Source organism: Nelusetta ayraudi, unplaced genomic scaffold, assembly GCF_046127955.1.
Source record: "Nelusetta ayraudi isolate G7.1 ecotype Tasmania unplaced genomic scaffold, CSIRO-AGI_Nayr_v1 ptg000084l, whole genome shotgun sequence".
NCBI classification, from domain to species: domain Eukaryota; kingdom Metazoa; phylum Chordata; class Actinopteri; order Tetraodontiformes; family Monacanthidae; genus Nelusetta; species Nelusetta ayraudi.
Window position 1 is genome coordinate 3,843,553 of NW_027466134.1, and position 13,271 is coordinate 3,856,823.

General features: G+C 43.3%; 1 protein-coding gene across 3 annotated transcripts in view; it reads left to right on the plus strand.

Moving 5' to 3' along the window:
• Nucleotides 1-13,271, plus strand: part of LOC142900830 (carboxyl-terminal PDZ ligand of neuronal nitric oxide synthase protein-like) — a 119,270-nt gene that overhangs the window by 55,659 nt on the left and 50,340 nt on the right. For all 3 annotated transcript variants that reach the window (XM_076045371.1, XM_076045372.1, XM_076045373.1), the window contains one exon: nucleotides 7,408-7,516. In XM_076045371.1, the coding sequence (XP_075901486.1) occupies nucleotides 7,408-7,516 (109 nt within the window). The remainder of the gene's footprint in view (nucleotides 1-7,407; nucleotides 7,517-13,271) is intronic.

Genomic DNA, 13,271 nt, shown 5'->3' on the forward strand with positions numbered 1-13,271 from the left:
GTAGCGCTTGAGCATCTGCTGCGCACATGGCCATAAAACCACCAGTGTACGCCCACAGTAGTGTATAATAGAAATCCGAAGGAGTTCCAGACCCACACACCTGAGGCAGCACATTAATATTTGATCTGTTTTAATCAGTTCTGAGAGTCGTGTTTCGAGTCGGTGGGAGACCCATCGCACTCAGTTCACCATAGGGCGTGATGCTCTGATGCAATCAGCTTATTTCTCATAAAAGACCCTTTGCTGCGTACTGAATAAATATTTGTGTGTTCCAAGCTAATGCATTAAAGATCAGAAATGCAGGAGAGCTTCTTGCCTCTCACCTTACCCCCGGATTGCAGCAGAGCAGCGCTTCTCTGCGAGATGACCTGGTTTGTTTTGTTGCCACGCTTTCAGCCACAGAAAAAAATATATTTCTGTTTGCATAAACGAGCTCTGCTGACGCAGCAGCATTTCTCTTGCGAAAGCAACATTTTTTTCTCACCCCCCCCTTTGTTGTTCTAATTTAAGCTACACGATAGAGGGTCCATTGTGATCTGCTGAGTAGCATCCCATCTGCACAGGGAGAGGTCTTGCAAACACATTAGCAGGCTTAGAAGAGGGCTTAGTTTTGGTGCGCCTCTTCTCAAAAGTCCTCCTTCCACATTCAAAACTACTACAACATCGAAATTCAGATTCAAGTGCCTGACAACAAGAAATTAGTTTGAGTGGGATGCAGAGGAGAGATTACATCCCCTCCGATGCAGGACTCAAACGTGACGGCACGTTCATTGTCGGCAATCTTCCTGTGGTCTCAGGTTCTGTCTGCACTGTGTTGCTGATTTCATTTCAAAGCCAAATCATCCGGACACAACCGGCTCTGGATTAACTGTTACACACACGCATTTTGTTTTATCATTCTTTCTCACTGCAATGCCAGATAAATGTGGATATTTGCGAATACTCGGTTTGGGAATTTCGTCTTTTTTAACGTTTACTTTATTCACGAAATTTCAACTTAAAACTTGAAATGAAAACTTAAATAAAAAAAACTCCTTTGTGTAGCATTTTTTCTCTTCTTGTGGCCCTAATCCTCTTCCGTAATCTTGCCTCTTGCTAATGAGGCTTCTCTTTTATAGCCAAGAAGATCACAGAGATTGTTTCCTAAAGTAACAAGATTTTCGCGTTTGAATTCCTAAACTGATAGAATCTCAAATTTACACGTCAAAATGTTTTTAATTTGTGTCTGAGCGGGTAGTTGGGCTTGATTTATAAGTGTAAAGATATGAATAATAGACTGACTTTCGCCCCGCAGTGGTTGATATGTTGTCAGCCTTGACTTGATTTATGGCTCAAGCGATTGCCTGGTCCTCGTTTTGTTTTTCAATCACATTCTCACATGCCCCCCTTTCACACTTCCCACTTCCCACTGAATTTATCACAGGCCTCTTATAGTTGCCATAAAAACTGCTCTGATAATTCACAGTCAGGCTATTTATATCCAGTACCCTAAGTTGTTTCAGAAGTGTCTTGACCAGAAAGAGCAACGTGGAAATCGTAATACACACAGAGCAAACCATCAGTTAACAATCTACAGTACATTGACAATGGAGGTGTGACAGTGAAACACTGGCAAACACACACACACACACACTGTTGACGTGACAGCCATAATAACAGGGTAACAACCTACAACTTTGCTTGTTGGGTCTGCTGTTATTTCAGAAACACCTAAAGATGACAGAACTTTGCTCACCTCAACAGTTGGTGGGTTTGAGTCCAGGCTGAACAGCCTCGGCAGGGTGAATGTGACTCTACTGCTGTCAATATGAGCCTAGATTTTTAAATGCTGTGACACGACAGTTTTGTTGCTGATTGATATCGGCCATTAAATTGTTGAACTTCCTGAAATGTCCATATGGAGTCTTAAGTGATTGGTCTAATCTCCTACCAATGGAGTACCTCACTATGAATATCAATCAAACATCCATCCAATATTTCAGCACCACTCTCCTCCCGGTCCAGGAGCATAGTCTTGAGCGTGTGTGTGTGTGTGTGTGTGTGTGTGTGTGTGTGTGTGTGTGTGTGTGTGTGTGTGTGTGTGTGTGTGTGTGTGTGTGTGTGTGTGTGTGTGTGTGTGTGTGTGTGTGTGTGTGTGTTTGATTTGATTCTGTAATTGACCGTTATTCTTTAAGAAGCAGAAAACTTCTCTTTGACACAAACGAGATGGGACGGAAAACACACAGTAAGCCAACAGAGAGGGGTTTATTTTTTTATTTTTTTTAATTATTATTGTTACAGACTCAAACAGACCCAGTCATCTGAGGATTTTGGTGAACAATGCAGTATCTGTTGTAGTTTAGTCTTGGCCAAATTCAAAGGGACAGACAGGGTCAGCCCTAGAAGAACCTGTCAATTTGCACAAAGTCCGAAACAAAAAATGTTTTATTTGTCTTATTTTATACAGAAGCTGAATTTGTTCTCAACATTTTTCAAATTGACGTCTCGGGGCACGCAAGAAATGAACAGACTCGGGCTGGACTACCCACATCCACATGGACCGAATCGAGTGATTCAGTTCTGAAGTCATTCGACAACAGTTGACTTTATTGAAACCCGTGCTGCGGTGTCACAGTAATTGCTTTGCGCGTGGCGCGTTTCCTCTCAGCCTTTGATCTGTCGCGGCCCTTTTCCCAGTTTATCAAAGACTAAACGTCCGGGGCCCTTAGAAAATAATCACGCTGCATTAGTCAAACATCAAGCCGTCGCAACCTGCTGTGCGAGATGCAGTCTGTTAACAAGAGGCTGCTTGTTAACAGGGTTAGCGCGTGTGGCCGCTGACAGTCGGCCCGACGCGGCGTGACTCAGTGTGTTAATGAACACCCTGTGTCTGCCTTTAATGTGGCGGGGGCCTTTCAACTGAGCCGGGCAGCTTCCCCGATGCTACGTTGCTAATGGGGACGACTCGCAAGGCCTCCGCAGGTTCAGTGTGCGGAACCAAGTCAGTTTGATCAAAAGGTGAACGCACACTTTGTACATGAAGACTCCACCAAGCCCAGGCATGGGCAAGCTGCGGCCCGGGGGCCATGTGCGGTCCGTTAAGCTTTTTAACCCCGGCCTGCCGAAGTTGCAATAAAACATTTCTATCATTCGTACTTTATTGCCTCTTACTTATTTTTTATTTCTTTGTAATATATATATATATATTACTAATTAATAAAGATATAAATATATATTTCATTTTTCCTTCTCTTTGCACTACTTTTTGTTGCTGTAATTCTGCAAATTTCCCAAATGTGGGATTATTCTATTCTATTCTATTCTATTCTATTCTACTCTGTGGCGACTGCTTGTGAGCCAGTCATCATCCTGCTTCCTATTTGAATATCACTCTGCCTTCCTCTCATGCTCATAGTTTGTGACCCTTTTTATTTCCCCCTTCTACGCCCTCTCGGATCAGCAGCGCCGCCAGTTGCATCCAAATGGGCTTTGACCTCTTAAAGGAACCGTAAACTGAGTGCTTTCGAGTCCGAGGGCCAAGTCGCTCTTCTGTCGAGTCACGTTTACAGTTTCCCCAAGACTTCATCTTTCTACCTATTTTATGTATGTCCTCCACAATCTCTGTTTTTTTTTTTTACTCTAACTATACACACACGTCCTGCGTGTGAGACAGAAAAACATGTGGCTTCTCACACCCAGACTGTCTCAGTAGACTCATATTTTGTTTTTCTTCTGCTTAATTTATTTTAATCACTTTGTGCCAAAATACTAACAGTGACAACAGCACAACACGGGATTTGCTTTCCCTGCAAACAGACCTATGTTTCTGTCAGTGACCCTCCTCTCTCGGTGCGACACCTCTTTGCCGAGAGGTGGACTGGAAATGCCACCCTGTTGACGCACAAGCTTTCCCACTGGCAGAACTTCCTGCCTGATTTATGGAGTCGTCAACCGTCTTTGGCGTGTTCTCCTTCCTTGGCTGCCTCTTCGACTCCACATCTGATCTGTCTGGCGCATCTTCACCTGGATGTTTGGCTGCTGTCTCTCTGTGAGGCGCTCGCTAGAGATGCATCACAAGCAGTCACCTCTGCTGTGCGGGGGGATTTGTCAGCAGAGCTCACATCCGCTCACCCTCGGCTGAGTTTCCCTCGTCCAGAAGTGCAAAATATGTCTTTGTTGGAAACCGGTGCCCTTGCAATTTTCTCTGTGGATTTGTTTTTTGTTTTGTTTTTTTCCTTTGGCAGGTGACATTTGGCTGATCACAAGAAATCATTTATCAGCTTAATCTTTTGAAGGCAAACATCCTTGGGTACATGATTCATTTCCCAGGTACAGGGCGGAGAGTGAAAAGAGGCCAAAGGCAACGTCTGCAGCGCAGCCAGATTGAATATTTTTATGAGCTGCCGGTGCCTGGCAGTGGTCGGATGTTCCTATAGAAAAAAAACAAGCTAAAAATTTAATGGTGTTTTATTGACATGGACCTGAACTTTTAAACCAGTGTCCCTTCATTGATTTAAACACTTACTGTACTGAACTGGAGATACCTAGTCAGCCTAAAAATCCTGTTTAAAATCCTTTAATCTTTTATGGCAGTAAATAATTGAATATTGCATCTCGTCTTACTGTCAGCCCTGTGCAATTATGGGCCGTGCCACTCTATAAATTCCATTAACTACGATGCGCAAACAAGCAATTCCAACAGGAGGTTATTACCAGATGAATCAAACTTGAATGAACGTCGTCCAGAATCTTTCTCTCACACACGAAACATGAGGTGCTTTCCCCCCCCTGCAGTGCTCTTGAGACTATAGTGCAGTGTTAGAACAGTACAAGAAAACTTGCTAATGTCCAATCCTGTCCTACTGTAGATTCTAAACCCAGTGAATTTATTTCCCAGATACAGATTGTATTGTAAAGATGAGAATTTAAAATGCTCTCATGATTTCTGCAAAAATGAAATGTGCAATTTCAACAGAAATTTCTCATTTAAAAAAAAATAAAATAAAAAATGGTGTCAGAGGCGAAGAACAAGATTTAATAGGAATGATGCTTTTTTTTTTTTTTTTTTTTTTTTTTTAAGAGATGACATTACGTCTCTAAGTTGCACAGTTGAGACGAAAACTACTGCAGAGTCGGGTCCAGCCTGTGAAGCATTCAGCGAGCTGTGCAGTCACACAGTGAGCCAACAAGGTTTAAACTCTTGCTGTCTGTTGTTTTTCACCTCCTGGTGGCGATGTTTAGGGAACGGTAGAAAAGTTCCCTGGTGAAGGCTTGAAGTCACTGCTCCCTCAGTGGTGTGCAGAGGAAGCGACTGTGTTTGTGACATCACTGTCTGCGCCCGTGTCAACACAGGGTGATTTCAGGACCGCTCCAGTGCCTTCTGGCATTTGTAGCTTTTCATCTGTTTGGTCTCTTTTTACCTTTTTTTTTTTTTTTCCTCCAGCCAAACAAGGCTGATTTCAAATGAAACTACTCTTTTTTTTTTTTCTTTTGTTGTTTCTGTTTTTGTGTTTTTCACAAATTGGTGCCCCAATTTCAAAAGACCTTCCACTTTCTCGCAGCCAAGAACTCCTCGAGTACCCGTGCACTTTATATGCCACGTGAACAGCCAACCAATACTCTGAACATAAACATTCAGTTTTAAACCTCGGGGTATTTCTGCTGCAGCCCCAATCAGGAAAACATCTATTCCATTCTGTGTGTGTGTGTGTGTGTGTGTGTGTGTGTGTGTGTGTGTGTGTGTGTGTGTGTGTGTGTGTGTGTGCGCGCGCACACACACACACACACACACACGCACATGCACACATATCGCCTGATTGAATGACTCACTGCAGATTGCTGCATCTGCTAAACAAAGGTGACAAATCCACCCACCACAGTACCAGTCCTCCACCTCTCTGAGTCCCAGAGAAAAGGCCAAAACAAATACCACAGATGAGCCCACTGCATTTTCCCCATAAACACAAAGACCCAAGTTGCTTGTAGAAAACCTTAAATATAGCCAATTATGTATTTGCATAGGTATAAAATACCTGCCCTCCTGTCACTTCATTATGGCTCTAATTGGCTGAGTGGAAAACTCCTCTGAGCTGGATTGCTGCTGCTAATTGACATTTAATAATGTTAATGCGTTTAATGTTGCCTTATCCATTCATTAACCTTTAAAAAAACCACTCGATCCATGTTTGAATGAAATATTCTCATAAAGATGGATCTGCGTGCTCAGAGTTAACATATAGGCTTCTGTGTGTTGCCATTTACCAGCTGCCGCTTAGTGTTTCTATTCAGGGAGCTCCACTCTGAATATTATTTTGACTGAAAATGACACCCACAACCTTCACCATCACTGATGTGTTAAAAGCCTTCCAGCTCAGTGGTCCAGTGGTAGAGTGTCCATCCTGAGACTGGTGGGTTGTGGGGACCCCCGGCCAGGTCACACCAAAGACTGTAAAAATGGTACCCACTGCCTCCCCGCTTGGCACCCAGTATTCGGTGTTGGAATTGCCGGGTGCAGTACCGCTGCTGCCCACCGCTGCTGCCCACGGCTTCCTCAGGGGACGATGGGTCAAATGCGGAGAACAAATTCCAATTCAAATTTAAATCAGTGAGCTGTGAGTTACTGAGTTAGTTATTTGAGTTGTTGATTCAGATATCACTGAGCTGTTACCACTGACTGTCATGAAAGGTAGGGTAGGTGGACTGAATGAAAGGACTCACATATTTCACTGTGTCCAAATATATACTTGTTTTGCTGTTGTTTAGAAAAAAAATATTCTTGGTAGAAACACCAAGGGACGCTTGTGGATTGACATGAGTGACTGAATATTTGACTAAAAATATGAATGAGTCGTTAATATTGCCGATACATTGTTTCTAAAGAGCTGTGTGACCTTTTGAAATATCACATATAATTCTAGGTTATTGTTCAGTATTGCTCCTTGACCCACTGTCCTCCCCACCTGATGTGTAGAATGCTGCATATTACTTCTTTGTTAGTTGCATTGTCTATCATGGAAACTCTGTGGCTGTCCCCTTGGGTCATTTTTTTCCACATTGTAGATTTTATTTGCATTTTATTGCCTCTTTATTTTCTCTCCACTCGAGCGTGTGTCTCTGGCAGTATTTCTTAACACTCTGTGTTCAAGTTTATGTAGCATTCTGAATGACACAGAAGTGCTAGTTGTAGTTTATAGAACAGAATGAGAGCTTCTTCTCCTTATTTCCTGAGCAGCTCAACAGTCGCATCCCTTTAGATTGAAGCAGACTTAAAAAAACAAACAAACAAAAAAACTGTGTTTATTTTTGTCGCGCCAACGCTCCAGAGGAACGGGCTGAGTGCCTGTTGTGCCTCTGAAGATACATTCAGGAAATGCTGCCAGGCTTGCATTCATGTTCTGTTTCGTTGACCCATTTTATTTCTTCTTTCAGGATATTCTACGTGTCTCATGACTCCCAGGATCTGAAGATTTTCAGTTACATCGCTAGAGACGGACAGAGCAACGTCTTCCGCTGCAACGTCTTCAAGTCCAAGAAAAAGGTAAAATAAAGAAAGAAAGAAAATATGAAGGGAGGGGTACCTGAAGAGATAAAAAGCCACAAATCCATGAGGTCCAAAATGGATTTCTGAAAACATAATTTTTTTGCAAAATGTTCACTTTAGTCGCTCCTGGGGCTTAAAAATGTGTTCCCTTTTTCAGTTTTTATTTTGTTGTTGTAGGTTTGGAAACACTCTTTTTGTAAGTAAAAAGCCTCTGATCAGAACTTGCTTTTGTGAACATTTAGTGTGCCAGTAAACTACTCCTAAAAAGACAGATTGGGAGACATTAATTATGAACAGTGAATGAGTGGGTCCGTCGGGTCCTTGTTGTTTTAGTTTGTTGTTGGGTTCAAGTAGTTGTTGGAACCGTGCCTCAAACAGGAAACAGATGATAGATTCCACACAAACCAAGATGTATTTGATGGACTGACTCTCGTGACGTTAACATGTCAGCGGCCTTGAACTTCCTTGTGGTTTAAAGTCAGAACTCTGGAGTGCAGAGGACCACACTGGTCAGTTCCTCCTCCTAGCAGAGTAGTTGGGCTGCTCCCCACAGCTGCTGATAAGAGGTGAGCGACTCAGCAGAAGACGTCAAAAACACCAGCACTCAATTCACTACTACCAGATGATGGGTTAAGGAAGATGTCTCTAACTCTCCAATGCCGCATTTACAACTGCAACTGTTTTGTAAATGCAACACCACATCGCTCCTCGGTCACTCCCAGTTCCTCTGTCGGGTCCGCCCACCCAGTGACCCAGCGTTTAGGTTACCAATGCACTCTCAGCATGCACCATGAAAATAAAACTCACTTGTGTTCAGCAGGCGTGTTTGATATTTGGTCTCAGATCAGAAAGGACTCCAAACACTTAATAACACCAAGGCCTTGGATTTCATACACACTCATTCAACACATTCAAGGCACTCCGAGTATTCACATATAAACCGTCATTTATTCAAACCACATTCACACTGGAGGTGGATCGACACATCTGTAGCGACTGGTGCCCTTGGTTGGAGTGACTGAGAATCTGCACCAAAATATTTTTTGGTATTTTCTACTGTTTCTATTTTACTTGTATTTATCCCTTCTTCTCTGTACTTGAAACGCTGATGCGTCATTGAACCAACAACACTGTTTTATCGGAATATGAAGATCTGAAAATTGCTCAACCAAATTTCATGAATGGAATTTCTTACTTACAAAGAATTGTCAAACCTGAGTGTGGGTGTGATTTGCAGGATGGAGAAGGCACCCGATGAATGTTTTATTTGGCACTGTTTTCACAGTGTCCTGTCGCCTGTGCAGCTATTCTCCCTCCTAAATCACATCACTGACTGGGCCACATCCTGACAACCTCCAATAAGCAGACACGCGGCTGTTGGGCTGCAGTAATTCCTCCTGGCACTATGGGCTCGACACTGTGTGTTGCTGCAGAGCCGCAGTTAAAAAGTATGATCATAGACTTTGACTGGCTCAGCCAGTCTCCCGGCCTTCATGCTAAAGTCCGCTGAAAAACGCTGCCTCATTTTCTACTCCAGATAGACTGACTGTAGCTGCGTTTCCATGATAGTTTTTCTCAAAATAAAAGCAATGTTCCTAAAATTTCAACTTAGTGCAATTGCAGGTGTTTCCATTGAACGCTGTAAAGCGCATAAGCCGTAATACTTAAACGTTAAACTTAATACTTCAGTGCCTTTTGAAAGGATTACTGAGCTGTGCGTGTGACGATCATTCGTCCCAATTTATTATGGCTCTCCATCAGAAGGTAGCAAAAGGTCGCTGTGTGTTGGCAGAGCTGTCTGGCTGTGCGGCTCTATTAGAGCATTCTTCACATTGTTGCCTTGTGTTGTAGAATGTGTTTGTGGAGGTGCGCAGCATCTTGTCATGTTCCTGTGGGCTCCTACAGTATGGCATGGCATTATATATATATAAAAAAAAAAAAATTCATTCTTCTGTTTCAAGACCTCCCAAGTTTGACCCTCCTCAAATGTTCTGTCAATTGATCCCTATTTTGTGTGTGTGCAGGTATCTCACGAAAACACAAAAAAAACCCAACTGCTGTTCCGGTTAAGGTTTTGGTTGGGCCCTCTGTTCCCTAGATATTGATTATGTAGTTCTAGTTCAACGATCAATCAGTCAACTTTTCTTTATGCAGTGCTAAATCACAACCAAAGGCGTCTCAAAGCGCTTTGCACAGTCAGGAGAAAACCAGCTGAACCCTCCACAGCAAGCAAGGGTGTGACAGCGGACAGAAAAAACTGCCCTGTTGGAAGAAACCTAGAGCAGGTCCAGCCTGCAGGGGACCATCATCTGCTTGTTGGGGTGAAAAGGAAATGCAGAGAGACAGAGAGAGAGAAGTCGTCAGAGGGAATCGCTTGGTGAATAATTAAATACTTATAAATCTCTCATTAAGTAGCTATAGATATGAATATGTATATAAACAAATAGTTCAAATATATATATATACAGTATTTTCCCAAAACAGTAGCGACAGGAGTTTGACTGCTGCTGGTGCACACCTTTCTGTATTTCGCCCTATTTCACGGCCAAACTGTGTGTTGAAGATCATTTTTCTCAGCCGTTAGTCATTTTATCATTTTTCTTCATGTCTCTTTTATTTACAACATTTGTAAGTTTCTCCACGATAACGCTGAGCGGTAGCTGAGCTGCCTCTGCACTGCATAAACAGTTCCATAAATCCATTCAAATCATAACTCAAATTCTTGACATGTACGCAGGGCAAAGTTGCACAATAACAGTGGCGAGAGTGCGCACGGACACTAATCTTCAAATTTCTACATGCTACGTCTGTATTCTTCCGAGCGCAGGGAGATGAAAGACGTGACAAGACACCAACTTAATTCAGCACGGCAAGGCTTTTATCGTATAGGAAAGGTTGAAGGAGTGAAAGAAAAGACGGATGAATCACCGGAATGAAAATGGAATCGCAGTTTGCTGCACACCACATATCAAACATGCAATAAAAATGTCATATTACGCCCCCGCGCGGATGTGTGTGAGCGGGCTTGGACTTTTGGAGGGCTGCAAGTGCAAGATGAAGCTGGAGATAAGGCAGACTTTATTTCCCACTTGACTACCAACAGAGAGCCAATGGCACAGCCTTAAATCACCGCGCCATTAAAGGCCTTTAGCAGACCATCGGTCTGGATGCTGACAACAAGCCTGGTGTCTCCCTCACGCTGACTGTCTTTTCAGTGGTAGTGAAGCTCAGGGTTAAAGCAGGTGGAATTTTACGGATCTGGAGTTGGCTTCGTAATTTCACGAATATCCGTCAAGGAAATGTTGGTATAAAAATGTACCGTAAACGTTAAGTGTGTCGTTTTTTGGAGATTTTTTAAGAAGAAACGGCAACATCACGCCGTTACATTTTAGATTGCAGCGCTCACCCTCTCACCTTCCCTTTCCTGAGTTTGCCAGTGAACTACTTTCACCAATATATAAATTTGAATTAAGCCCAATTTTACATTTTGGACCTTTTGGAAGAGGCATTTGCAAAATTCATCCACCTTTAGGAAAAATGTGCTCGTCTTTGCTTGCTACGGAAGTCGTGACGTCGCGACCTATGTCAGTAAACCTTACACCGTTTAACGAGAAATAATGCACTGTAATAGAGACACACCAGTTAAAAAAAAAATTCGAAATAAAAGACGGAGCAGCAAGTCAAACCTTCCGATACTTCTCTGAATTGGAACAACAGCCTCTTCAGAGACACTTTAGAGTGAGAAATGATACAGGCGCATTGAGAGGGTTTTTTTCCTTGTCTCACAAAGAAGGGCAGCATAATCAATGACTGCAAGGAGTTGAATGCTCCTCAGCAGTGCGCTCACAGCCTGTCAGCAGGCTGCAGTTACACTGCTCTCTTGACTTTGCAAAGAAGTGCGTTAGAAGCGCCATCGAGTTGTATTTTGAAATAAAGCCCTTTTAACTCAGTTGGCCTGGCATCAATTCCTGCTTTCGGTCCAGGATCAATGGTACCGTTATTGACATTGAGGAGCGCTAATATAAAACAGCATATGGACATATCAGTGACAAGGACTCACATCCTTCTTGACACAGCTTGGTTACGATAATTGGATTTAAAAGCCCCTCAGCACTTTATATTGAATATCCATATTTCAGTAAAATGATCCCTCTGTCTTAAGCACTTTTCTTTCCCTCGCTCCCTCCTCCTTTTCCTCGCACTCAGACTAATTCGTTTTTACGTCTCTGCCAGGCCTGCAGTGCCAGAGTCCAGGCAGACGTTCGTGAACCCCGATGAACCTGCTTGTTGTACACCTGCTGCATGTTTTATGGCACCCTGGCGGGTATCGGGGGTCACTGTGTTGAGCCACATTGATGTCGGGTGGGAAAGTAATACTGACCCTTATTTTGTATTTTGGAAAATAAGCTTTCTTTTGTTTTTTGTTTTTTTCAGCCAATACAGCGATTCCCATGCGCTGCTTGTCCCCCTCACCTCTTCCACCTACTAAATTGTGTAAACTATGACCCTCTAAATTTTGGACTCTGGCAGGTAGAACTGTGTCACTGTTTGGATGCAGCTTTAGGAATAAGACAAAGCTTAAGGCAGAACTGAACCAGTAACGGTTCCAGCCTCACTCCACCCACTGCAGTAGTTTGAAAAGGTGCTGGCAGCGGCTCCTTTGGCTCAAAGCTTTCCTAATGGAGCCCAATCCTCAATCCTCCTGGCCCAGTGGAGCTCTATACCCAGTCAGCCCGCCTGCCTTCACCCCTCCAGGCGGCGCTCCGCGCTGCCTCGCGTCACCGTTTTATCTGTCCATCAGTCTTCAGCCTGCTCCATGAGGAGCGGCTGCTTACATCAAGAGGCAGTGGAAAAGACAAAAGCTCACACTTGAAGTCAACAGAGCAACAGAACACACTTTTCAAATTGTTACAGCCTGGCTCACTAAACCCAAATAGAGTCAAATCAAATCAGTTTGCATGCAGCTAAACTGCTCTGTTTGGATCACAGTTCAGACCTTTTTTTAATGAGTAATGGCACCACAAGAATTGCAGTTGCGTTACATGAAATATGTAACTAATATTCCCCGATGCTTTCCAGCTTTTGATGAAAGAATTTGAACAAGTGCAAAGCAAAAATAACAAACAAAAACCCCACTGAATGCAATATAGATTGACCTACTTATGCCTGAAAATTCCCCCCCCCCCCCTGTGGTATTATGCTGTGAGATTATCTGTACTTTGTAACGCACACGTGCCGCATGTATCACCTGGAAATTCAACCTGTGCTTTCCAAGAGTAAGTGAGCTGTCAGGTTCACAGACCGACGGTGGCGTTGTTTCACACTCACAATGCAGCGTTCACACGGGTTCTCAATCTGCTGTGCCCTCCCGCACTCGGCCACCGCAGCTGAGTCCTTCCCCTCGGTTGTCGCACTTAATTTCCCTGCGGCCGTCAAGGTGTTTGATGAACATCAGGCCAGACTTTTTTCCCCCTAATGATTGGGGGAATTAATGATGGTTGAAGAGTCCGGAGTAAAACTCTATTAGCCCGTCTCCTGCAGCCCGCAAATACCTTGTGCGCACTAAGTGATGGTCGTGTCAGTCAGGTTTCATTGTGGCGCTGTGTGAACGGGGTGTGGAGAGGCTGAACACAAAGCAGCTTGAATTAGAAGTGACTCCTCTGAAGTCCTTTGTGAGCCCATCTTATTTTTTTTTTTTTACCACAGATTCATTGTGTCCTTTATTGATATACCTTTAAAAAAAATAAAAGCA